This window comes from Aspergillus saccharolyticus (genome assembly GCF_003184585.1).
Source record: "Aspergillus saccharolyticus JOP 1030-1 unplaced genomic scaffold BP01scaffold_1, whole genome shotgun sequence".
NCBI classification, from domain to species: domain Eukaryota; kingdom Fungi; phylum Ascomycota; class Eurotiomycetes; order Eurotiales; family Aspergillaceae; genus Aspergillus; species Aspergillus saccharolyticus.
The window spans coordinates 600,630-623,451 of record NW_020290611.1 but is presented as its reverse complement, the minus strand read 5'-3'; the positions used below and the strand labels follow the sequence as shown (position 1 = coordinate 623,451).

The window sequence follows — 22,822 nt, the reverse complement described above, 5'->3', positions numbered from 1 at the left end:
AAGCACTAACTAACAACCATCGCCATGCAACCTCAACATGGCCAGCCCAAAATCGTCCCAGACCAACAGACAGCGACAGCGGCCCCCTCCGCGAAAGAAGGCCTGCCTAAGTTGCACCAGATCCAAAGTCCGTTGCAGTCTTGAACGACCCGCTTGTTCTCGATGCAGATCGCTCGGGCGCGTCTGCGAATACTTCACTGCTCCTGATATCCCACCACCCCGTCCGCGTACAGAAGGCCCCGGGGCCACGACTTTCGTAGAGGCTCAGCCTTCATCAACGCTGGCTATACCCATAGCTAGACCAGCCTATCTTAATAATGTCTCCGAATACTCTTCGCCCAGTCGAGAGCGCAGGCATCGGCTGGGGTCCTCGACAAGAAACGAACAGCCGTATCTCGACTTCACCAAGGTCGAGCTAATCCCTGCTTCAGGGGCGGAGAGTATTCGGGACCGCTGGCTTCGGCCATACATCCTTCCACCACTAGGACGAGACGAGGTTCCCAAGGTGTATCATCCATTCACACTACAATACATTTCAAGAATCCTAGCTACTTATCCAAGGTGCATGCTGAAGGACGGAAAAGCACCGCCCATTCTTCATCAAACACAAGTATCTGCGGAAAATCTGCCGCAGGCATTGGCCAATTGCTATAGTCTCGTCCGAATGTGGGAAAATGCTGTGCCAGGAAGTGAGGCCATGGTTATTAACACCATAGAAACAGAGATGGACCGTTTAGCCAACGAGGTAGGCATGTCAAAATCTCTGACTGCACGAGGTTAATTTTTCTTTTATGATTACAAGCTTCCAAGCCGATACGATCATGAACTCCTCTCCACTTTCCAGGCCTACCTAATCTACTCTGTCATGTTATACTTCTCCCCTCGACTCGCTGCCCCAGCGGCTGTCACAGACAAGGTCATGATTACACTCATGGAACTGGCCTTTCGTACAGCTCGCAATGGTTTTTTCTGTGCTGCCGAGTTGTCCCATTCGCGACCTACCTGGGAATCATGGATTGTGGTTGCCTCGAAACGTCGTGCCATCTTCGCAATGTACCTCTTTTGCAGCGTGTACAATTCCGACCGACTCTTGCCCAATTTTATTGCAGATGAAGTACGAGGTGTCTTTGCCCCGGAAGGCAGATCGTTGTGGGAGGCGCCCGACCGAGAAACGTGGGAGCGGGAGTATGAGCGTCATCTGCTGACTTGGGAGGACGGGATGCTGGAGATTTCAGAGCTGTGGCGATCGCAGGATACCGGGACTGTTGAGCAACGAGAGAGGATTGAGCGGTGGCTGCAGACGGTGGACGAGTTTGGAATGCTGTTGTTTGGAGTCACCGCACATATTCATGGGTGTTGATCCGTGAGCCGAATGCCCATCCACTACCCGCTTCTCCACTCGTGTCGGAACTCCGAGCAAGACAAGACCCACTTTATCTATGACCAGGCGTGCTATATATCACCACCGTCTCTAACACCTTGCAAAACATCAACTCAACTTCAGCCTGTCCTCACAAACTCGACTCCAACCACGCGCTGCATTTTTTCGCTAGTTTGCCTTCACAATGACATCCACTTATTCCACAAATCACACCCCCAGCGTTCTCCGCACGCACAACTGGCGCACCCTACACAACTCAGCTTCCTACCTCCTCCCCCACCTCGACCATCTCCAGTCAACCACCCCCAACATCAAGATCCTGGACATTGGCTGCGGCCCCGGCAGCATCACCATTGACCTAGCCCGCCGCTATCCAACCGCGCAAGTCACAGGCCTCGACTCCTTCGCCGACCCGCTTCCCGGCGCCCGACGCCTCGCCGCCGCCGAGGGTCTAACCAACGTCACCTTCGACGTCGGCGACATCCACGCCCTCGATTTTCCCGACAACACCTTCGACCTCGTCCACGTCCACCAGGTCCTGCAACACATCGCCGACCCCGTCCAGGCCCTCCGCGAAATGCGCCGCGTCACGAAGCCCAACGGCGGGTTCGTTGCCGCCCGCGAATCCAGCATCCACACCTGGTACCCTGCCAACCGCGGGATCGAGCTCTGGGACCGTCTGACCCGCGAACTGGCGCAGCGGAGCGGGGGTAACCCGCATCCCGGGGCGAGGATCCACGTGTGGGCGGAGGAGGCGGGCTTTGCGCAGACGCAGATTCGGAAGAGTACGGGGAGTTGGTGCTTTAGTTCGCAGGCGGAGCGGGAGTATTGGGGTGGCTCAATGGCGGAGCGGGCGCAGAACTCAGGGTTCGCGGACCGGGCTGTGCAGAGTCAGCTGGCGACGAGTGAGGAGTTGGAGACGGTGGTCGCGGGATGGAGGGAGTTTGTAGGCTGTGAGCAGGGTTGGTATGGGACGTTGCATGGGGAGATTGTTTGCTTTAAGTGATTTGCTTGGGATTGAAAGTGTACGCAGTTGGTACTAGAAGCGTGTGTACTTTTGACTCTCGCTATGGTCCCAGCTGGGTTCAACAGTCTGGGAGATAACTACTTTTATTCTGAAGAATGTTTGAGAGGTATAGGTGGTTATCGGTACAGAATGATTAGCCCGCTTTTCAGTCACTGAGAAGAAATACTGAATTCGCATAACAACAACCGTGTAACTACACAGATTGCGATTTCACAATTTCAAGAGCACCTCGTACGATCTTTACAAGCAAGTAGTCATAATCTCAACGACCACAATGTGTTGGTACAAAACATGGTGGATAACCTGCACGTTCCCGCCCGGGGGAAAAGTGCGCCAAGAGAATCCCCCTCCAAAAAAACGACCCGCGCCTAAGACAACCCACCCAGGGTATTTCCTGAACAGATCGATCGATCATCCGACCCAAGATCCAGATGCACTAATAACCTTAAACCCAGCAGCAGCAGCACCGCAACGCCAACCCAATGGCAGTTGTCGGGAAGAGGATGACCACATTGCTGCATCACTTGTCTCTGATTCGATGTGACATCACCATTCTAACTTCCGTCATGTCCGCCCGTATGGCTATAGTGCCTACTTAATAGAAGAGGGAGACAATACCTCCAGACCAAAAAAAAAAAAAAAAAACCTATCAATTAGGGGAATTTTGACCAGTGATTTGATTTTAAACGTAACAATGACATCCACCATCCAGACCATCAAGAACACAATTGCCGAGAACTTCGGCGGGCCGTCGCATGAGTTGGCCGAGTACAAGTTCGACCTCAGCGAGGTTCCGGATCTGAGTGACAAGGTTGCGGTGGTGACGGGTGGGAGTGAAGGTATGTTTTTTTTCCTATCCTTCGAGTCGAGTAAAATTGAGTACGTACAAAATCCTAACCACCCCCGGGAGGAATCCAGGCATCGGATTCGGGTGCACGCACACCCTGCTTTCGAAAAACATCTCCAAGCTCTTCGTCACCTCGCTGCGCAAAGAGGTAGCCGACGAGGCTCTCGCAGCCATCGAAGAGGAATTTGGTGCCGAGAAGCGCAAGCGATTCATCTGGCTGCAATGCGACCTGTCCGACTGGGAGCAAACGGCCAAAGTGGCCGGGGAGATCGCCTCGCAGACCGACCGGATCGACATCCTGATCAACAACGCAGGGCGGGGGATCATGACGCGACAGCTGGCGCCCACGAACGGGATCGACCAGCACATGGCGACGAACCACATGGGCCACGTCGTGCTGACCTCGCACCTGCTGCCGACGCTGAAAAAGACGGCGGACGCGGGCCACACGGTGCGCATCGTCAACGTGTCCTCGAATGTGCACACTAGCGCCCCCAAGGACGTCGAGTTCGCCTCCATCGAGGAGCTCAACCGCGAGTACGACCCTAACGCGCTCTACGGCCGCAGCAAGCTGGCGACCCTCCTGCACGCCAAGTGGCTGAACCAGCATCTCAAGTCCACCCATCCCAATATCATCGTCAATGCCACCCATCCGGGCATTGTGGATACCGCGCAGACCAACATTCACATCCATGAGGCGTACCCCCTGATGGGGTACGGGATGTCGCTCGGCCTCAAGCCCTTCCGCAAGACCCAGTTCCAGGGCGCCGTGTCCACCATGTATGCGGCTACCGTCGCGACGGAGGGTGGCCAGTGGATCTGCCCGCCGTGCATCCCGGAGAGGGGCAGCGACAAGGCTAATGATATGGCGCTGGCGGATAGGCTTATGAAGCTGACTGCCGAGGTGGTGGAGAAGAAGACGCGCTCGGAGAGTAGCGCCAAGGGTTGTCCCTTCAAGGAGGACTAGATTGTTTCACGATGTCGATGTCTGTACGAAACTGTAATGCCACGAAATGAGATTCTAGTTCGTAGCAAGAACTATTTTGGACAGCTGCAAGGAGCGAGTTAGCACGCGAGTCTTACTGTGCTTGACTCAGTAAATCCGGGTCTGGTCTGACTGTCCCTTAACTATGACTGCGGGTCTGACAGTACAGTAAGAACCGGAATTAGATGAGCTCGACCGGTCCTAAAGCCACTCACTCATAGAAAGATCCCAATCAGTCATATTCCAACGACGATTTCTGCCTCACCCTGTCCATTCATATCTATCCCGGCCACAGCCAAGCAAGACTTCATCTTTAATTCAACCCGAACACAACAGCATGCAGCCGGATGGACAGCGTTTGCCATTGGGAACCACATGCATGATTCGCTCATCTTCTTCTATGAGTCAACATGCCAAATATGGATCGATGCCGTCCTTCCTTGAGGACTAGACTGCTTATACTCGACTCAGCATAACAGGGTCCATGTAAACACATTGAAGCCCGCTAAGAGCATGATAAAGACCATTTGTGAGCTCACGTACGCATACCCAATGAAGTCCTCTGCTCGGACGATGGAAGCAAGATGATCAAAGCATTTGGCACCTTCGCTGGGCTAGGAATTAGGCTCCGTGAGAACTGGCTGCAGATACCCTAATCAGTGGCATTCTTGGATCGGCACATGGCCGGCTGATGACGAGAGTGGATCGATCGAGCGAGAGAGCGAGGAATGCAAGGGTCTATCAGGCTCTATCTCTCTCCCATCCTGGCAAGCTGGTCTCTAGGTGTTTCTGACATTCCAGCGAGCATCACATATGGAAAGATCACCGTGCTCTCCGTCAATAAGACTAGAGTAGTACAGATAAGCCTTGGCCTGAAGAATCTTCAATTAAGTTCTCAGCATCGTCATCAGGGTCACCTAAAAATCAAGTTACAGATTGGCATGAGAAAGACGAAGTTTATGATGTCATGCACAGGTGCATAATTCCGCATGAACAGGGAGAGGACGGAGTACAAAAAGTCTATCACTTTATCCATCCAAATGAGCTCACACCCTGTGCTGAGCCAACACCGTGACTGGGGACCAATTGTAAACAATCTTCTCCTTTTGCTGGGTGGCAAGACACTGAAGAGCAACCTCTTGCTCAGAGACTGCCAACAACATATCCGCGGAGAGGCCCTTCTTGATGCCCTGCGTCAGCTCGCGCAGAGTCAAAATGTAGTTTCTGGTGCAGAGGTCGACGAGATGCGGAGCAAACCTGCCGCTGTCGGATTCGACCACCTCTAGGTTCTCCTTTCGCAAGCGCTCCGGGAGTTCAGACACCCAGCTAGACACATCGGTCAGTATAGAGAGAGATTTTTATCGCTGGTGGGAGTACGCACCTGTAGTTCAGGTTGACCCGCCGCATCAGGTCGCTCATCCGAGCAGCGGTCTTTTCTGCCACAAGCCCCTCTGTGACCTGGTTGTCCAGGTCCGCCTCCTCCCACTGGATGTAACCGCCGGGTTCTGTCGCAGATTCCTTATCAGTATGCCATGGTCATAATGCGGAGTAGCAATGGTCGGTTGACGCACTCAAGAGTCGTTTGGCTTGGCCAATCAGAGTAGCTGTCTCCTCATCGCGGACGTTATTCACCCACATCCGGAGATGCACCACATCATACTGTCCCACAATGGAAGGTGGCAGGTCAGCCATCATGTCGATCACGCTCAAAGTCATGTTTTGGGGCCATCGCGGCTGTGCGGGATATTGTTTGTCACAGACGTCAAAGCCATGCAGTTGAACGGTCGGTGGCAGCTGTCTTGCAAGGTCTAGAAGCCAGATCCTGTGTGTATAGTGAGCAAGTATAACGCCCTGCCAACATATGACATACCCTGTACCGCAACCAAGGTCGGCAATCCTCATCTTATCGCTAACAGGTATTGCGGGATGTAGCTCGTATCCTTTGTGGAATTTCCACAGAAGATGCTCAGCATCGTTCCTGGAGTATGTCTCAGCGCATGCGTCTCATTTGATCTTCACTGTGCGAATCATCGTGAATAGTAAGGAAAGACACGGATATCTTACCTGACAGAGTCCGTAATACTTCTCCCAAGAACATAATCCCCAGCTTCGATCACGGCGCTACCCATTGTCATCGTTATCTGGTAGGGTCTAGTAGTTGTGCAGTCGCAAATTATGACACGTATAGGCAACGCTCTATATCTCGAGCGAAGTCAGGTCAGTCTTATGATTCTTTTTGCGTTCAAGTTTAAAGGTCATCTGGATCGAAAGATCGTCTCAGGAATTGTTTGGCTGCAAGTGAGCTAAACATGATCTAGGTGAGATCATGGATGATCATTCCGGAGTCGCCTATAGAGCCCTCCTCAAGGTAGCACGGCGCATAGTTTGCGGGCGTGCTATAGTTTGTTTGACTGTGTGATGTCAACATAGTAGCAGAGACCCGATCTTCAGAATCGGCTTGCTGAAATGCTTGCATGAGAGAGTTTGTGAAGAAACCTCTCAAGATGTTCTATCAAACAGATCCTCAGACGAGGTGTCATCGTCTGATGACGTGCCTGGCTTGCATTCCGAGTTGAACATCCCGGTATGCTTCGCAAAGCACGTACCAATGAGTAGCATTTTGGTCATCGATGGCCTTAGCGTCAACACGACTTTCGGTCTTTTGACTCATCATCTTGACCTAGATCGACGTACAGACCATCGCCACCTGACCGTAGTCAATAACAAAGCAATAGGTAATCAAAAAGCCGTCCGTAAGTGGCCCCAGCCATTGACTTTCGAGTCACGTACATGATCATGGACTTTGTGCTGTTGCTCTGTCACACAGAATCACTACCTTGTGCCCTGGTATCCTTTAAAGTCCACACTAAGGTATCTAAAAGCCATGAAACATGAGATCACGTATCAAGATGTTGCAGCTGAACACTTCGTGGAGTTCCAATCCGTGTCATCTCACGTACGTTGGTGGTTGTTCTTGTAAGACCGTGGAGATTTTGGTAACAAATGAGACCAGGTCCTGCAGAATTCTCGAGAATCTACATCTTCCAGCCCTCAGATCCGCGGCTATGGCTCTGTGTTACAAGGTAGATCATCAGGAAATTCCAAATTACATACCTGAACCTGCACGCGAATATGACCGGCGAGTCCGATAGTGCTGTAGAAGTAGATTTTCGAAGACAGAGATGATGGCAATAGAAACGATGGGACACATGGCGTATCTATTCATAGGTGGACCGTATTTGCTTCTTCCCAGCTCAATCATAAGAACCAACAGTCACAACCACCGAGTCTAGGCAATGTGATATCAAGCAAGGCAAGCCGCCCTTCCGCGTGAGCCTGCCGATCCCTGCATCTTCCCGCCGTAGTAGTCCTGCTTTTCAGCTCACCGCACCGTCATAATTAGCCACGAGTCCCGGATATTGGATAGGATCTTGGATACTGGAATTAGCAAGAGGGACGAATTATTTAAAAATGGCTATAAATCTTGTCCACTTACCAGGTCCACGCACGAACGTACCAAACACCCTTCGAAGAATCAAGCAACCCATGAATCGTCCCCTTTCTATATCCACGATCAAATTCTCATCTAAGAATAGTGGGTGTGTCGTACATCCCAGAAAGGATGAGGTTCAGTCCCACCACCATAACTTTAACACCGGGCAAATTCGACGCTCTCGAACGAGTAGCTGGGTTATTGCGAGCACGAATGAGTGACAATTATTTTGCTTATGAACGAGGAGGTGAATGGCATCTAGGCCTCGGCTGTCATTCGTCACTGGTAGTTGATTCCAAAGGGGAGCATGCGACAACAATTATCGATACCCAAGAGGAATCGCACACCATTAATGAGCCTTTGGCGGATGTCGCAAGAGATTTTGTGTCAAAGTACACCAACGACGCCCGCAAGGTATTTGGATATGTCGGCTTTAATTATGCTGCGCATGCGCGAGGCATCCCATACAGAGCCGGTAGATGGCCGCTCTTGAGCTTGATGGTTCCACGCATCGAGATTTGTTTCTCTCGGCACAAGGTCGTTCTCATCGGATCCGACAATGAGGAGGTAAAGGAATTGGCAAACTTGATCAACAGCGCCACCTCTTTTACTCCCAATCCGACTCAAAGTATCGACACGCGAGACTCTGCTGAAGAGTACATGGCTCGTGTTGAGACTGCACTATCGGAGATCTCTGACGGGAAGTACACGAAAGTCATTCCCTCAAGGGCCGTGGAGATCCCTAAACGAGTAGACATGCCGGCTACTCTGCTGTGTGGTCGACGGTGCAACGCACCCGCACGGAGTTTTTCACTCAGCCACAAAGGCTACCAAGCGACCGGTTTCAGTCCCGAGCTGGTGATGTCGGTAAAAGGTGGAAAAGTGATCACTGAGCCGCTGGCTGGGACGCGATCGCGCACAGGCAAAGACGCTGAAATTGAGCGACTGAGGCAGGAACTGCTCAATGATCCTAAGGAAATTGTTGAGCATGTAATGTCTGTCAGAGAAGCGATCGATGAGCTGAAGCGGCTTTGCCCCGAGGATACCGTCCTTGTTGAAGACCTGATGTCGGTTCGACCTCGGGGTAGTGTTCAGCATCTGGGGTCCACGGTCTCTGGTTTCCTGAAACCGGAAAGGGACTGTTGGGACGCGTTGGATGTTCTCTTTCCTTCGACCACTGCATCTGGTATACCGAAGCAGGCGGCACTGGAGGGGATTCAGCGCCTCGAACAGCGCCCCAGGGAGTTGTACTCAGGTGCTGTTTTGATGATCGAAGGTAATAAGACCATGGAGGCAGCACTCGTTCTCAGAACTGTCTTCCAGGATCAGAGTTGTCAGTGGGTGCAGGCTGGTGCCGGGGTCATCGCGCAATCGACCCCCACGCGTGAACTGACCGAGACTCGAGAAAAGCTGGCGAGCATTGCTCCATTTGTGGTGGCGGAAGTTCAGAGATGAGGTACAACGCTTGAGACCAGTTCAAATTGAGCCTGGCTTAAGGAGAAATGATTGGTATTGCTGAGCTTCGCGATTCCATCAAATGACCGAAAAGAGCAACCAGATGAAGGAGTTCCCCTCCAAGTTGTTAACTGTTACTTCTGAACCTGGATAAAGTGCCAGGTGATCCAAGACTACACCAGCTCAGGCAAACAGCTCAGGCAAACAGCTCAGGCAAACAGCTCAGGCAAACAGCTCAGGCAAACAGTACATACACCCAAGTGAGAAAGATGGAGACTGCAGTAAGCTCTGCAGACTGAAGAATGATCTTCTGCCCTTTGCTATGCACTGTCCATGTAAATAATGACATGAGAGTCATTGCGTCCGGTAGAATCTGTAGTAGATATGTATTCTGTTTTTCCCGCTTTCTATGTCGACGCTAGATTATTAGGAGAATATGACAAACGTGATTGATGGTGAGGACTTTATAGATCTATACATTCTATCGCAAGAATAGGTAAGAATACTCGCTCACTGTAATCCCTCCCAACTATGCAAAATACTGAACGAAGCACCAAGAGATCACACCTGAAAAGAAAAAGGTTGATTGCATTAAATACAAGAAACTTCCCGGAAGGTATCGCTCAAATCAGGCCCACGAGAGAACAAGGGAAGGGAGGCACAGCCTACCACTACCAGTCATCGGGCTCGTAGGCAGGCTCTTCATCGCGCTCGACATCACGCTCGATATACACTTCACGCTCGTGGTAAATTTCGGCCTCGGGGGAGCCTTCACGCTCCTCATCCGAGCTCGAACCCGAGTGCTCCTCTATTTGAGAATCAGTTAGCAAAGTATTGACGATGAGCAACAGTGGCTGTTTAGGGGGGCGAGGAACTAACCCAGTTCGTGGTTCAACAGAGCACCACCAGCAACACCGAGGGCCAGACCAGCGGCAGCACCGATCATCATCTTCTTCCGCTCTTCCTTCTTCTGCTGCTCGGGGTCGACATAGTCACCGCTCTGCTGGGGTGGAGAGTATTCGCCCTGTTGATGGGGGTAGTATCCGCCCGCTGGCGGCGGGGGCGCAGGGGAAGGGGCACCGTAGTATTCGGCCGGGGGTCCGGCCAGGTCACGAGATCCGTCGGAGTCGCCTAGAGGAGGCTCCCACTGGGAGCGGCCGGTGGAGACCTCGACAAAATAAGCGCGGCGCATGTTGGGCTCCCATTCCTGGGTCCAGCCCATGGGAAGAGGAGGGGGAGGAACCGGAGGAGGCCGGGAGGAGGGAGGGGGACTGGCGTAGGGAGGGCGAGAATCGAAGGAACGCTCGCCGCCTTCGTAGGGAGGTCGCTCTGGAGGAGGGGGGCCACCCTGGTAGGGAGGTCGCTCGTAGGGAGAACCCTGGTAGGGAGGTCTGTCGGAAGGCGGGCGATCATAGGGAGGTCTGTCATATGGAGGGCGCTCGTAGGGAGGTCTATCGGAGGGAGGACGCTCATAAGGAGGGCGATCCTGATAGTAAGGTTGTCCACCGTAGTAAGACATTGTGATTGTTTCTGTACTCGGTTGAAAAATTTAGAGCAACAGAAGGAGAGGAGAAGATGGGAGGCAGATTATTCGGGAGACAAGAAGTAAGATGGATCAGAAGTTGAGAGGACAGAGTAGCAGCAAAGGACCCTTAAATAGTCTATTGATGGTCCCTGTCAGCTGGAGAGGGGAGAGAGGGGTGGGCGCATGGAGTCAGTCAGGTCACAGATGCAGCATCCACTCTGACTAGTTACCACTGCTATCAGAATTATTCATAGCTCTCAGGGACTCATTGTAGCCACCGGATGACCTAGGCAGGCGCTAAAAGCAGAGGGTCTCCACCGCGTTATTTGTTAAGATGGAGAAGTACCAATCCATAGTCTGGTTTCAGTGATGATTGTTGATTGTAGATCTGGTAATCTGGTATTTTGACAATGCAGAAGAATTAGGCAGATACGCAACACAAGCGCCCCTGATGTGAAGGTGGGACCTGATAGGCAGTTGTCCTTATGATGCTGGAATGCAATAGAATCCTGCTCTTGATGCCATAAGGCCGGCTCAAGAGCTTTTTTTTTTTTTTGCCTGGGGAGGAGAGATTGCGGGGCAAGTTTCTTCTATTCCTGTAGGGAGCAGCGATGGAGGGGCAGAGCAGCATTCTTGTCCTTGTCAGGCGGCACATACTGTGTAGACAGGCCATCGTCCTTTCTGGGCGCGTAGGAATCCTTGGATCAGAACGTCCGAGTGGACTCTCAACTGAGATGATGATGATCTGGTGCTCTTCAGTGTGAGCTACCGGTCGGGGCAAAGCTGGTCGATATCCGAGCTAATGAACAGGGAGCGACTGGAGAAACGAATGACTTGTCCAAGCGATGCCGCAGCAGTCCGTCTCTCCGTCTCCTTTTCGGTCTTGGCGCCACATTGGGGCTGGTACTTGTAAATGACCAATCAAACCTGACTCATCACTGCATCAGCCACAAATGAGCCCACTGTATGATCCAAGGGAATTTCGGGGTCTCCAGTCGCAAGCAATCCTTCCGAGCTCGCAGTGCCCCGGTGACAGCAGGCAGAAAAGGTACAATACGGCATGTACCTAGGACCCCTGCCTCGGATGGGCCGCGGGCGAGTCAGCAACCTTCCAGAAATTACCAACCTGTGGGCCAGGGTTGCCGCCATCATCCAAGGCATGGGTGCTAATTTGGGATGCTGAATGGACTCCCAGTGTGGTTAAACCTTCCATGCCTACATGCAGCATCCAAATCTACAACAAGTCATGACAATTACTGCAGTTCATGCCACCTGTGTAGGGGGCGAAGATAAGATATTCACCGAGATTGCAGCTCCAACTCTCCTACCTGTAACAGTAGTGTCTCGTTGCGAGCAGTCAGTCGATGCTGCCAAGACCCTGAGTCGGAGCCCCTGAGCGATTCGCCACGTGTGCCTCGATCAGTGGCTGTGTCCCCGCGGAGAAGAGGCCACTCAGCCACAGCTGGCAATGAGGAGCCACGCCGCCGAGGAACCTGTCGGAGCACCGCATCATGGTTGTGGGTCATTGCTGGGTGCCTTCAGCACCTTCGCGACTACAGAGTACCAGAGCACCTGTGTGAGTGAACCTCCAGCGTCATCATTCTTCAATCTGCGAATTAGGCCGTGTCCCATAGAATTATTGCCACTAACAGATCAGATGCACCAGCAGTTAGAATAGCGGAGTACGGAGTATTGCATTCTGTGTTCCACCGTGCCAAGTATGCCAGCAAGGCAACAATATTTACAGTCTTGAACATATGCTACAAACTCCTCAAACCCTGGCTCATCCCCATTCCAGTTCCAGTCTCGGCCCAGTTTCAAATTCATATATCATAAAATAGGCTTTGGTATGCGGTAGGAGCCACATTCCGCATCGGACAGTGTGTGCAAACATGTGAGGCTTCATTATAGAACGGCTAGTGCCAACTCATTAGGATTAAAGACGGCTATGCACTGCCGGCGAAGTTGCTGGACTCGGCGCTGCCGGGATAGAAGAATGCAGCAACACTAGATATCTTGTCAGTGCTCGAACCTTGAGTATAGCTGCAAGCGACGATAGACATACCCAATAATGACATAGGCTGCGATAAGCAAAGATCCTTCAAGGTAATTACTCCTGCCGTCCAGGACAAGGAAGTTCACAACGAAGGCCGTTACGAAGAGGGATATCGTTTCGAAGAGCGTGAAGTACAAAGACATGTCTTTGTCCATGCACCACCCAAGAATGACCACCAAGGGAGTGACGAATATAGCTGCCGAACAATATTAGCTTAAGCTTTGACAGAGATAATAGTCACACTAATGCTTACCTATTTGAATACTGCTGCCAACGGAGACACCAATGGCAAGGTCCATCTTGTTTTTGGTGGCCACACTCACAGCCGTAACGTGCTCAGCAGCGTTGCCAACAATAGGAAGAATGATGAGGCCGATGAAAGCTTCGCTGACAGATGAACTTTGAATCATGTTCGGGATGGCATCAACCAAGAATTCGGCACAAACCGCGACGAGGGCTGTCGAGACGAGGAGCATAACCACTGCAGATGTGCGGGACATTTCTGGCTCAGGGTGTTCGGCAGCATCTTCGACAGTGACCGCGCTGGTTGCGGTAGGCATGCGAGATGCACCACGAGCGAATTGAACGGCGCTTCCCACGGGCGGAGGACGATTGGAGAAAGACGGGAGCGAGTGTGTACGCCGAAGACCAGATGCACCAGACAGATTCGTTGGCTGCGCCATGGCTGGTGCAGTTGAGAAAACGGTGTTAGAGAGCAATGAAGGAATGGTCGGGCGAAATGGCGATCGTCTCTTGGGCACCTCAGGGGTCTCATCGACTGGTATTTGCATATCACCATGGTCAACGGCGGGCTCCGACTTGAATGTCATCATGGGGGGCCGTGCATTAATGCCTGTGTTAGCGGCGCTTTGAGCATTTTGCTCCTCCCGGCTTCTCTTCTCTTGCTTTCTGGCCTTTTTGACAGTCTTCGAAACCTTGGGGCCAGCTCCGAAATCTCGGGACTGTGGCTCGTAGTCTCTCGAATGAGGCTCATGATCCGCGTCATAGCGAGTATCATCTCCAAAGTCGATGACGATAGACCCCGATCCTTCCGCGTGACTATTTGTAGTGTTCAAGTCGCCAGAACCATTGGTCTCATCGACTGCCGCTGATGAAGGCATGTCAACCAGGGACTTCTTCCGGAAGGACTGCGGAGAGCCTGTTCCATGCGAGCTCGTGCTGGACTTTCGATGGCGTCTGTGTTTCATGGCCCTCTTGATGCGCTTTGCAGTAGACCATGACGTGGTGGTATCAACCGATTCATCCGAAGAACTGCTAGAATCAGAGGAGCTGTTCATGAAATCTGCCAGCACACCTGGATGAGATTCCTCGTCGATAATCTGCTGAGGGGTACTGGCATATAGATAGGAGTGCGACTTGAGCTGGAAAAGAATGTACAGCGCGTAAACAAGGAGCAACACCTATTCTAACGTTCAGAGTTTGCTTCTAGCCGAATTTCGCAACTGGAAGCACTTACCACACTAGTTCCACGGCTGACTTTGAGTGTGTACTTATCGGCGTTCGAGCTATCTGACCAAGAAGCATGGAAAGCCGTCTGCGCAATGAGTTAGTGTTTCTTATCGGCAGACGAAGGAGGTAATCACATACAGGTAGCAACAAGCTCATCACACTCAAACTGAGAAGACAAGCACTCATTTGAGTGACTGTACTGTTGTAGATCTAAGGTTGTGTTGGTCAAAAAAGTCCCTGAAACATGAAATGCATGCAATGTTTACCTGTTCCTGGAAACGCAACCCTCCCAACAAAAAGGCCATACCCAGAATCAGCAGAAGATTTGCCAGAATAGACCCCAAAAGTGATGCTTGCACAATTCGAATCTCATTCTTGACGAGTGCGATGATGAAGATAATCAATTCAACCGCGTTTCCAAAGGTGACGTTGATAAGTGCGCCGACGGTATCGCCCAGGCGGCTAGCAACACATTCGGTAGCGTGACTGAGAAGACCAGCCAGGGGAATGACTGCAATGGCGTTCATGGCGAAGATCAAACCCGAGTTCAATCCGGCCGCCTCGACGGCGATACCCACGGGCACGAAGACGAGCAGCACATTGACCCAACTGTGGCAAAGCGCCGTCTTAGTGTGGCTGCTGAAGCGGACCATGCCATCCTTCATGCGGGGGAAAATTCCGGGCTTGGTGGTCTCATTTGCATTTTTCTCTGACTCCGGACTGGCCGGGTCACGTATAGCTTCTTTCACTTGCCCATCTTGGGCCGTTGCCTCGTCGGAGGCTTGGTCTAGCTGCGAAGAAGCTTGATTCTTGCGAGTCGATGCGTGAGCTTTCGCCCACGAGTGAATCCGGTCTGTGGAATTGTCAAAGGAATGGTCAGCTCGAGGTTTCCCGGAGAAAAGAGCTGTGTCTCATGCACGAAGCGAGCACCAAAGTGTGGCGAGCGTGAGGTCTACCGCAACGTGGAACGAAGGGGGTGTTGACGAGTGACTGAGGCACTTACGCATGTATTTCAGGACCAGGAACAGGTACAATCAAGGGGGAATGGCAAAGGAGCCTAAGGCTTGTACACAGGGAAGGGATGGAAGAGTAAGAAAGAAGGGAAAAATGAAAAATGTGTAGAACACAGGAAGAAGAAGCAAGCCAAGCTTCAAGTGGGTTTATGGGAAGTTGAATGAGGCGAGACAGACAGCGAAATGAGGACAATATAAGGACGAGCGGGCCGGGGCCCTTGGCATGGGGCGGCAAGCCAATGATGGTGGCCAAGCCCCGGCATGATCAGCCTACGCCTAACCACGAAAGGGTTGCCATGGTCTGCTTCGTTTTCCGTCCGGCACACGCAGTCACACTTTCCATGGATGTTAACTTGATTGACAAAAATATCAATCATCCTTCCTTTCGCATTCCCTTTCAACTCGCTTTCACTGGTGACGCTCACTCCCTATCAGATCTGTCTTCCAAGCTTGCCAAGGGGGGCTACACCCGTGCTGAAGTCATCGGCTTATCTCCGGGTTCGTCTATTTTCATCCTAGAGACTCGGCAGTGGTTGACTCGCGAAAGACAGCAACGATTGACGAGAGACTCGGGATGGTGATTGAGTACTGTACCTTACTGTACCCACTAGCGGGGCATGGGGCCTGCTAGTCTGGATTTCCGTAGATCGTATTCGTACGGTTCCAATCTGCAGCCCGCCGATTAACTTACTGTGTACTTCCTACAAACGACTCAACTCCCCTTCAAGGATCTTCTCGATCAACAAGATCGGTAGACAAAGATGTCAGTTAGTTCAGACATCACCTTACCCAGTCGGCCTGCACCCTGCAAGGGGATAAATGGACAATCCTACGGTAGCCTGGTAGGATCAATGTCAGAATGCTGGACCAAGCCTCAGAGCATGGGGACCTCCCAATTTTGTGACTTAGTCGCAACTCCGGGAAGACTCGCAACGGGAGCCACGCCTCACTAACGAGTAGTCTATTCTCCGAGGCATCACCGATGATAAGCAGTTGCCGTATACCTGATAGGCCCTCCCTACGAAGCACTAAGACTGAGATGTGTCTACCACTATCACTAAGGAGATGGCCGAGTCTTACCTGTTGGTGGTACACGACATACAAGTATTTACCGTACCTATCAGATCGATAAAGACCGCCTTGCCTCCACGCATTATCCACGGTGGACAACGATCCGAAAATACAGGGCTTGCCATTGGCTCACAACAATGGTGAATCTTAGCCTTGTCCCACTCGGAGGGATTCCTCCGACCTCCGATGTTCCATAATGTACCTACGGAAGCACTTTGTACCGAATTGCGAAGGAGGGTTGTTGCCACGGCGGGCTGTTCAACAGCTTTGAGTAACGCGTCACATGGCTCGATGAAGTGTGTACAAACAAAGAGCGCGTCATCGATCACCACTAGGTTTTCGCTTTATGGATGTTTTCCCTGCTCTTTGGCAGTGGCACTGATGGTTGAATTTCTCTATGACTCAAGATAATGTTCCACCCTCAACACTATTCCTGCCTGGTAGGGCTCCGACCCCTGCGTCACCGACTCAGCCACATATTCTGGGCCCACTATTCCCTCCACCAGCACTCCACAACCACCGCAACGATGTGGCTGAGGAGAATAATTTCCCCAGGGGGCCAGAGATCATGATGGCAGCTGAGAACATGGCGTACAAGTGCCAAGTCGCAGTCGCTACAGCCAGGTGCTAGAGCATTCCATGTTGCGAATTCGACTGGTTGAGCAGTCTCGTCGGCTCCTCGTGCTTCGCAGACTGGACAACACGACATTGGCGCCAGCTGGCCGTCATGAGGTCATTTGTGGACTCGTGTACTGTACTTTCGAGGACTTGGTCCAGTCTTTGACAACCGATTGCGGTCTCGTTTTGACAGGTCTTGCCCAGTGAGCGGGGAACTCGTACACATACCAATGCGGGGTGATGTCCCCAAGCGTGGCCGCGTAAGTTCAGTCCGAGTTACGATGATGGTGGTGGTCCATTCTTGTCAGCGCCAGCACGAATCAATCAGTGACAATCGGTCGGGGTCTCAATCACAAGACGCTCCGAGTCTACCCAGCGCGGGGTTGTCAATCCACTATGAGAGATTCACTAAAGTACTGACTATCGTTGCCCAACAGGCCCCAATGCTGTCCTTATACTGGAAGGGGGAAATGCTTGCAGAGTGGAAGGAATGAGTAGGAAGAGCATCAGCTGAATTGTGCTTCTGACAGACAATTCACTCATGACTCATCATGACTGCATACTGCATAAATCGTGCATCTTCCCGTAAGTAAGTCAGGTGATTCTAGCCCAGAGTCGCGGGTAAAAGTTTCATCCGCCTGGGAATCACCCTCGTCATTTGTGCTCTCACCTTGCCGACCCTGACAGCCATGGGATGTTTGGTCAAGCTTCAAGCGCTTGCGGATCCCTTATCTTTTCTGCTTCGATAGTACCGTTGTCTTTGAAGCGGTGAAAGGTGTCCAAGGTGTCCAGTGCATTCAGATTCTACAATGACACTGCTCTTGTTTACCCTCGCAAGAGATACAGTGCTCTGACAACCTCAAACTACGTTAGCACAACTACTAGGTGACATGTTAGGCGATCATGACTTTAGTTCACCAAGCTAGGCTGTAGCTTGATCTTAATTGTACGATGTCAACGATCGTCCACGCTTGAGGACAAGCGAAGAAAAGAAACTTTGTAGTCGGCATTTAGCTCGGCATGCGCCATGAAATTCAGGCACGGCAACCCGATCCGGATGCGGTCCCGGACGTTGGCGATTCGATCACTGATGGCGGTCGAGATCACGAGAGGATCGATTTTTCGTCCTGTAAATATTCCTGCATCTTCTCAGTATGTTCATGCTTCTATTCCGCTATCAGTCAGGTCATTTGAGGAATTAGTTCGCACGGAAGCCACAGCAGAAAACACCATGACTCCCCCACGGAGCTCAGGTGGATCCAAGCTGTCCAGGATACTCAGGTATGAAATCTCGCACTTTATGGCTCTGACTGCCTCAAACCAGGACTGAGACGCTTTCGTAGTGCACTCAACCCAATGACTTGGAGACGACGTCTGGACTTGGACACCCGAACCTTCCTCATGATGTTGAAAGGCGCTTTGCCACCGACCATTGTCATCGCGATGTGAGCGAATCCACAATTGCAGCAGGTGAACGCAGTCGACTAAAGCTTTTGTAGTTATCAGAGCAGCTCCATAGCCGATATCACCCTGACCATCGGCTACCTATCTGCTTTGATATCCGTCTTGTCGCAGGCTTTAATGCCCCGCGCCAAATTCATGAAAATCATCTTCTTCGATCTCCTGTCCACATGCGTATCAGCATCCCTCTGTTGTCTAGCGATCTACTGTGCTGTGAAAGCAAGAGAGCACAACACCCCCAGAGACGCAAGTGACAGCGTCTGCAATGGCTTCAGCAGTGATGCCTGTGCTGTATCTGCCATATGGTTGATTTTCATGATCTGGTTTGTGCCCCTTCCTCGGTCGTGCCACCAGATAGGTTGCTGACGGCTACTTTGTAGGGGTGCTAACACAATCCGTGCCTGGAAGCCGCTGGAGCTACAGGATCCCATGGTGGCATTTTCCATTTTCTGCTCTGTCACCATCACTCGAGCCGGTACGTTTGTGACACTGTCCGAGGGATTGAGCTTTGTCAGTCGACTCTTGAAAGGATTTTTGCTGGGATTCGCGATTGCTACCGGCATATCTCTGTTCATACTGCCGATTACGAGCAGAGGCCACGTGTTTGAGGACATCAGGGGCTACGTTACGCAGATTGACGCCGTACTCCAAGCTCAGATTGTTTTTGTGGGTGAGACCCCGCACTTGTGGACCGGTGAAAAGAGTCTGCTAAGTCGAACTCGGACTGCGCGCAGTGGATGGGACGCCGGGAACAATGCGGAATCGGATCTGGAGTCGAGAAAGAAATCCCTCGCCGCAGCAGTGACGAAGCTGAACGCCTTGCATGGCAAGTTGCAGTCGGATATGTTCTACTCGAAAGATGAGATTGCTTGGGGAAAGCTCGCGGATGAGGATCTAAATACTATTGGAGGTCTGCTGCGAAGCCTTTTGCTGCCGCTCTCGGGGATGGCGATGCTGCCTGATATACTGGAGATGATCGTGAAAACTGAAGGGACCCGCAATAACAGCACACTTTCAGATGAGAATAACGAAGAAGTCTCTAGAAAGCAGGCTGAATTGCAGAAAGCTACTGAGACACTTTACGAAAGATTGGTGGAGTCTGCCCGCCTGGTGAAAGTCGGTCTTCAGTATTTTCTGCTGGGTCTGGAACTCAAAAAGAAAAGGCAACTCGAGAAACGTTCAAAGCAAGATGAAGAGGCAATGGGAGACCTGCTCAATCCGTTGCAGGAGGGCTTTTCAGCACTATTCCAGCAGCAGGTAACACAGTACTATTCCCAGCGCAAAGACCTTACAGGGAAATTAGCCTCCCTCGAGGCATTTTCTGTGTCTGAAAAGACCGATGTGGCCTCGGCAAATGATAGTGAGAGAGCAGTTGCAGCAGACCCCGATGTGAGACAGGAATTCTTCATGATCCTATACATGGGCCATCTGCAAGACAGCATTCTGAAGGCGACGCTCGACCTGATCGAATTTGCAGATAACAAGATTGAGGACGGTACAATGAAACGTAGCCGGCTCATCTTTCCCAAGCAAAGGACGATCCTACAGTGGTTAAGTCCGGGTTCCGAGCAGAAAGAATCCGGTGTCACTGGTGACCGACGACAGTCTTCCCACGTTAGTCCCTCGGCTGTTTATGAAGAGCGCGAAGCAGACACATTTCCAGACCCGGAACACCTTCCACCTGTCAATCTCATCGAGAAGGGAAGCATATTGCTTCGCGTGATATCGAAGGTCATCAGGTCTGAACAGAGCATTTTTGGATTCCGTGTTGCAGCAGCGGCATTCTGCGTTGGCATCTTAGCCTTCTTGCGCCAGACCCAGGAGTTCTTCATCCACCAAAGATGTATCTGGGCCATGATCGTTATTGTGATTGGCATGAACCCAACCAGTGGACAGACCATGTTTGGTTTTGTGGCTCGTATTGCTGCGACTGTTGTGTCGATGGTGTTGAGTTTGATAGTGTGGTATATAGTGGACGGGAAGACCGCAGGTGTCATCGTCTTCCTTTATCTCGGCAACGTGTTTGAAGTGAGTCTGTCTCTGGGCGAGGAAGCAAGCCAGCATAGCATTGACCACTGACTGTCTCGGCAGTACTACTTCTACATCAAAGTTCCTCAATACTTCGGCGCGACTGTCATTGCCATTGTGACGTTCAACGTCATCGTGGGTTATGAGTTGCAGGTCCGCTCCCTACCCTTCGATCCTCCTCTCAGCACCTCAAAACTAACTACCATCCGACATTTCCAGGTCCGCAAACTCGGAATCGAAGTCGCCACTTCCAACGGCCAACCCTACTATCCCATCTACATCTTCGGCCCCTACAAACTCGCAGCAGTCGCAGCCGGCTGCGCCATCTCCTTCTTCTGGGTAATCTTCCCCTATCCTATCACCGCCAAATCCACCCTCCGCAAAGCCCTCGGACGGGGTCTCTTCGTCCTCGCCAAATTCTACAGCTGCATGCACACGACCATCGAGCTCTGGCTCAACGGCGAGCTAGGCAGCCTGCACGACGTGCGCTCCGCATCCCACCACCTCGACCACACCCGCCACAAGATTTTCAAGGAAGAGATGATCCTCCTCAACAGCCTCCGCATGCACAGTCACTTCACCACCTTCGAGCCCCCGATTGGCGGCAAGTTCCCCAAGCCGACCTACGACCGCATCATCGGCCAGATCCAGCGCATGCTCACCAGTATGGCGCTGATGGCACACACCACGCAGAGCCTGGACGCTCTGGCGGTGGCGGGAGGATCCGACGGCAACACTTCTGCTGCGGCGGAAAATAACAAATGGGTGGCCAGGCTCGCGTCGATCGCGCTGCAGTCGGCGGGGTTCAGGTCGCACCAGGTCACCTCGCTGCTCTGCCATCTGTCGGCCGCGATGATGAACGCGCAGCCGCTGCCGCCGTACCTGTCGACGGGGGACTCGTTTCCTCTGGCAAGGGAGCTGCAGCGGATTGATGGTGAGCTGCTGAGCATTCGACATCTGGAGGATCCGGCTTTTTCGACGTTCGTGTGTCTGGAGGTGCTGCGGTCGGTCGTGAGCTTCACCTTGGATGATTTGTTGCGGTAAGTTGCGCTGTCAGCTGTTGTGTATGTCTGGGAACCTTGCTAATGCGATACTCAGGGATGTGAGGAGTCTTGTCGGAGAGTTGAGCTTCGACTTTCATGTGCGCCATGCGCAGGATTATGCGGAGTCGCAACGCTTGATGTCGGAGGGAGACGCTTGAAGTGATCGACAGTGGCAGTAGCCTTTATAATTGGTATTTAAAATCAAATAATGATAATCATCTATGTATTTTTCTATTCTGTTCGTATCTATACGAGGAGGCTACTACTAGTACAGCAAGTCCGTCCTTGGCATGGCGGCCGAACAACTGCACCATCACCGGCGCCACAATATATCTGACGCGCGCTATTCTGGCTTTGAGAGTATGCCGACATACAGCCTACTAAGTGATAATGCCCAACCCTCCCTCCCCCCTATCAATATTTGTTAAAGGAAACTCGATGTGAGACAAAGAAATGGATATGTCTTTACTCCCGCCCACTTCCAGAGCAATTCGCCAACTCCATGACAGTGCCACCGCGTCGCTGACTCTGGCTTCGCGTAGCCGCGTCTATATTTTTTAGGATATAATGCACTAATTCCGTCAGTATCACAACAGCAAGGCCTGCTGGCCCAATGGTAAGGCGCTTGACTACGAATCAAGAGATTGCAGGTTCGAGCCCTGCGTAGGTCATTCTTTTTGTCTTTTGCGGAACCATCTTCTTGAGCTCGGGGGCCAGTAAACTTCTTTCTGGAAGCTATGAGTTACACCTTCTTCGTTTCCGCCGCGCCCCGCTTTCTCCACCGGCAGCTTTGAGTCTTCTGAGAGACCTTGATTGGCAACACCATGGTACATGGGCGGCAGACTATCGAAAGAAACAACCCCCACCTAAAATTCAGAGCATTGTTAACCAGATAACTCCAATGGCCTTTGTGACCCCCCAATTTACTGAAAGAGCCAGCTAGATGGATGTGAAAAGTATCTTATCTTGCTTCGTCATCGTTGGTTACATTCGCTGCAGACACGGTCCTCGAGATAAGAGACTTGCTTTGGTAGCTCATCTGGCATGGGCTCAGTAGGGGTTGCTTTCACCATGTGGACCAGGCAGTTCTTGCATAGAGAGTTTTTTTTGACAGCTACTCTTTTCTTCAATCAATATCACAGTTACCGAAGTGGGAGGAGGAATGGAAGCGACCGATCAAAGCAAAGTCGTGGAGTGGAAGGAGAAAGTCACAGACTTCACGGGAAAGAGGAGATCCATCGTCTTTTTCTCTACTGGCAGATTCATATTATGTGGCTCGAGGTAAATCTAGACCTCGGTTGCTACTCGGTACTATGAATCTTGGGATGACTGCTCCGAGAATAAAACGG

At 51.8% G+C, this 22,822-nt stretch overlaps 8 protein-coding genes and 1 non-coding gene across 9 annotated transcripts; 6 read left to right on the top strand and 3 right to left on the bottom strand.

Annotated features, from left to right (window-relative positions):
• Positions 1-37: 37 nt before the first annotated feature.
• Positions 38-1,360, top strand: BP01DRAFT_396436 (Zn(II)2Cys6 transcription factor domain-containing protein; the record flags this gene model as incomplete). The annotated part of the gene is made up of 3 exons (XM_025578473.1): positions 38-227; positions 348-745; positions 803-1,360. 3 exons carry the CDS (start codon positions 38-40, stop codon positions 1,358-1,360), a joined length of 1,146 nt encoding a protein of 381 aa, XP_025435736.1.
• A 110-nt stretch (positions 1,361-1,470) lies between these two features.
• BP01DRAFT_309725 (class I SAM-dependent methyltransferase) lies at positions 1,471-2,547 on the top strand. Its single transcript, XM_025572395.1, has one exon. It carries the CDS (start codon positions 1,566-1,568, stop codon positions 2,385-2,387), a length of 822 nt encoding a protein of 273 aa, XP_025435735.1. The 5' UTR covers positions 1,471-1,565; the 3' UTR covers positions 2,388-2,547.
• A 555-nt stretch (positions 2,548-3,102) lies between these two features.
• BP01DRAFT_286593 (retinol dehydrogenase 12) lies at positions 3,103-4,222 on the top strand (the record flags this gene model as incomplete). The annotated part of the gene is made up of 2 exons (XM_025571468.1): positions 3,103-3,247; positions 3,327-4,222. The coding sequence occupies 2 exons, from the start codon at positions 3,103-3,105 to the stop codon at positions 4,220-4,222; spliced, it is 1,041 nt and encodes a 346-aa protein (XP_025435734.1).
• A 1,064-nt stretch (positions 4,223-5,286) lies between these two features.
• BP01DRAFT_361785 (class I SAM-dependent methyltransferase) lies at positions 5,287-7,451 on the bottom strand (the record flags this gene model as incomplete). Its single annotated transcript, XM_025576194.1, has 8 exons — positions 5,287-5,566; positions 5,622-5,745; positions 5,812-6,062; positions 6,111-6,218; positions 6,305-6,381; positions 6,935-6,947; positions 7,201-7,303; positions 7,355-7,451. The coding sequence occupies 8 exons, from the start codon at positions 7,449-7,451 to the stop codon at positions 5,287-5,289; spliced, it is 1,053 nt and encodes a 350-aa protein (XP_025435733.1).
• A 411-nt stretch (positions 7,452-7,862) lies between these two features.
• On the top strand, positions 7,863-9,238 carry BP01DRAFT_331153 (putative salicylate synthetase; the record flags this gene model as incomplete). The annotated part of the gene is made up of 1 exon (XM_025573035.1): positions 7,863-9,238. One exon carries the CDS (start codon positions 7,863-7,865, stop codon positions 9,186-9,188), a length of 1,326 nt encoding a protein of 441 aa, XP_025435732.1. The 3' UTR covers positions 9,189-9,238.
• Positions 9,239-9,859: 621 nt separating this feature from the next.
• Positions 9,860-10,707, bottom strand: BP01DRAFT_361783 (WW domain protein; the record flags this gene model as incomplete). The annotated part of the gene is made up of 2 exons (XM_025576193.1): positions 9,860-9,996; positions 10,068-10,707. 2 exons carry the CDS (start codon positions 10,705-10,707, stop codon positions 9,860-9,862), a joined length of 777 nt encoding a protein of 258 aa, XP_025435731.1.
• Positions 10,708-12,611: 1,904 nt separating this feature from the next.
• On the bottom strand, positions 12,612-15,374 carry BP01DRAFT_352297 (putative membrane bound cation transporter). Its single transcript, XM_025573910.1, has 6 exons — positions 14,506-15,374; positions 14,378-14,449; positions 14,247-14,324; positions 13,023-14,190; positions 12,779-12,965; positions 12,612-12,720 (listed from the first exon to the last, which is right to left on the bottom strand). The coding sequence occupies exons 1-6, from the start codon at positions 14,902-14,904 to the stop codon at positions 12,660-12,662; spliced, it is 1,965 nt and encodes a 654-aa protein (XP_025435730.1). The 5' UTR covers positions 14,905-15,374; the 3' UTR covers positions 12,612-12,659.
• A 2,798-nt stretch (positions 15,375-18,172) lies between these two features.
• On the top strand, positions 18,173-21,631 carry BP01DRAFT_378358 (uncharacterized protein; the record flags this gene model as incomplete). The annotated part of the gene is made up of 7 exons (XM_025577053.1): positions 18,173-18,222; positions 18,285-18,386; positions 18,441-18,725; positions 18,783-20,430; positions 20,494-20,583; positions 20,650-21,470; positions 21,529-21,631. The coding sequence occupies 7 exons, from the start codon at positions 18,173-18,175 to the stop codon at positions 21,629-21,631; spliced, it is 3,099 nt and encodes a 1,032-aa protein (XP_025435729.1).
• Positions 21,632-22,072: 441 nt separating this feature from the next.
• BP01DRAFT_t10 lies at positions 22,073-22,144 on the top strand. Its single transcript has one exon. It is a non-coding gene; the product is annotated as a tRNA-Arg (tRNA).
• The last annotated feature ends 678 nt before the right edge of the window (positions 22,145-22,822 follow it).

Coding starts and splice junctions, on each gene's coding strand:
- BP01DRAFT_309725 (XM_025572395.1), top strand. CDS start 1,566: ATGACATCCACTTATTCCACAAATCACACCCCCAGCGTTCTCCGCACG.
- BP01DRAFT_352297 (XM_025573910.1), bottom strand. CDS start 14,904: ATGAAGGATGGCATGGTCCGCTTCAGCAGCCACACTAAGACGGCGCTT. Junction 14,191..14,246: donor TCAGCCGTGGAACTAGTGTG/GTAAGTGCTTCC, acceptor ACGTTAGAATAG/GTGTTGCTCCTTGTTTACGC. Junction 12,966..13,022: donor TGGCAGCAGTATTCAAATAG/GTAAGCATTAGT, acceptor ATTGTTCGGCAG/CTATATTCGTCACTCCCTTG.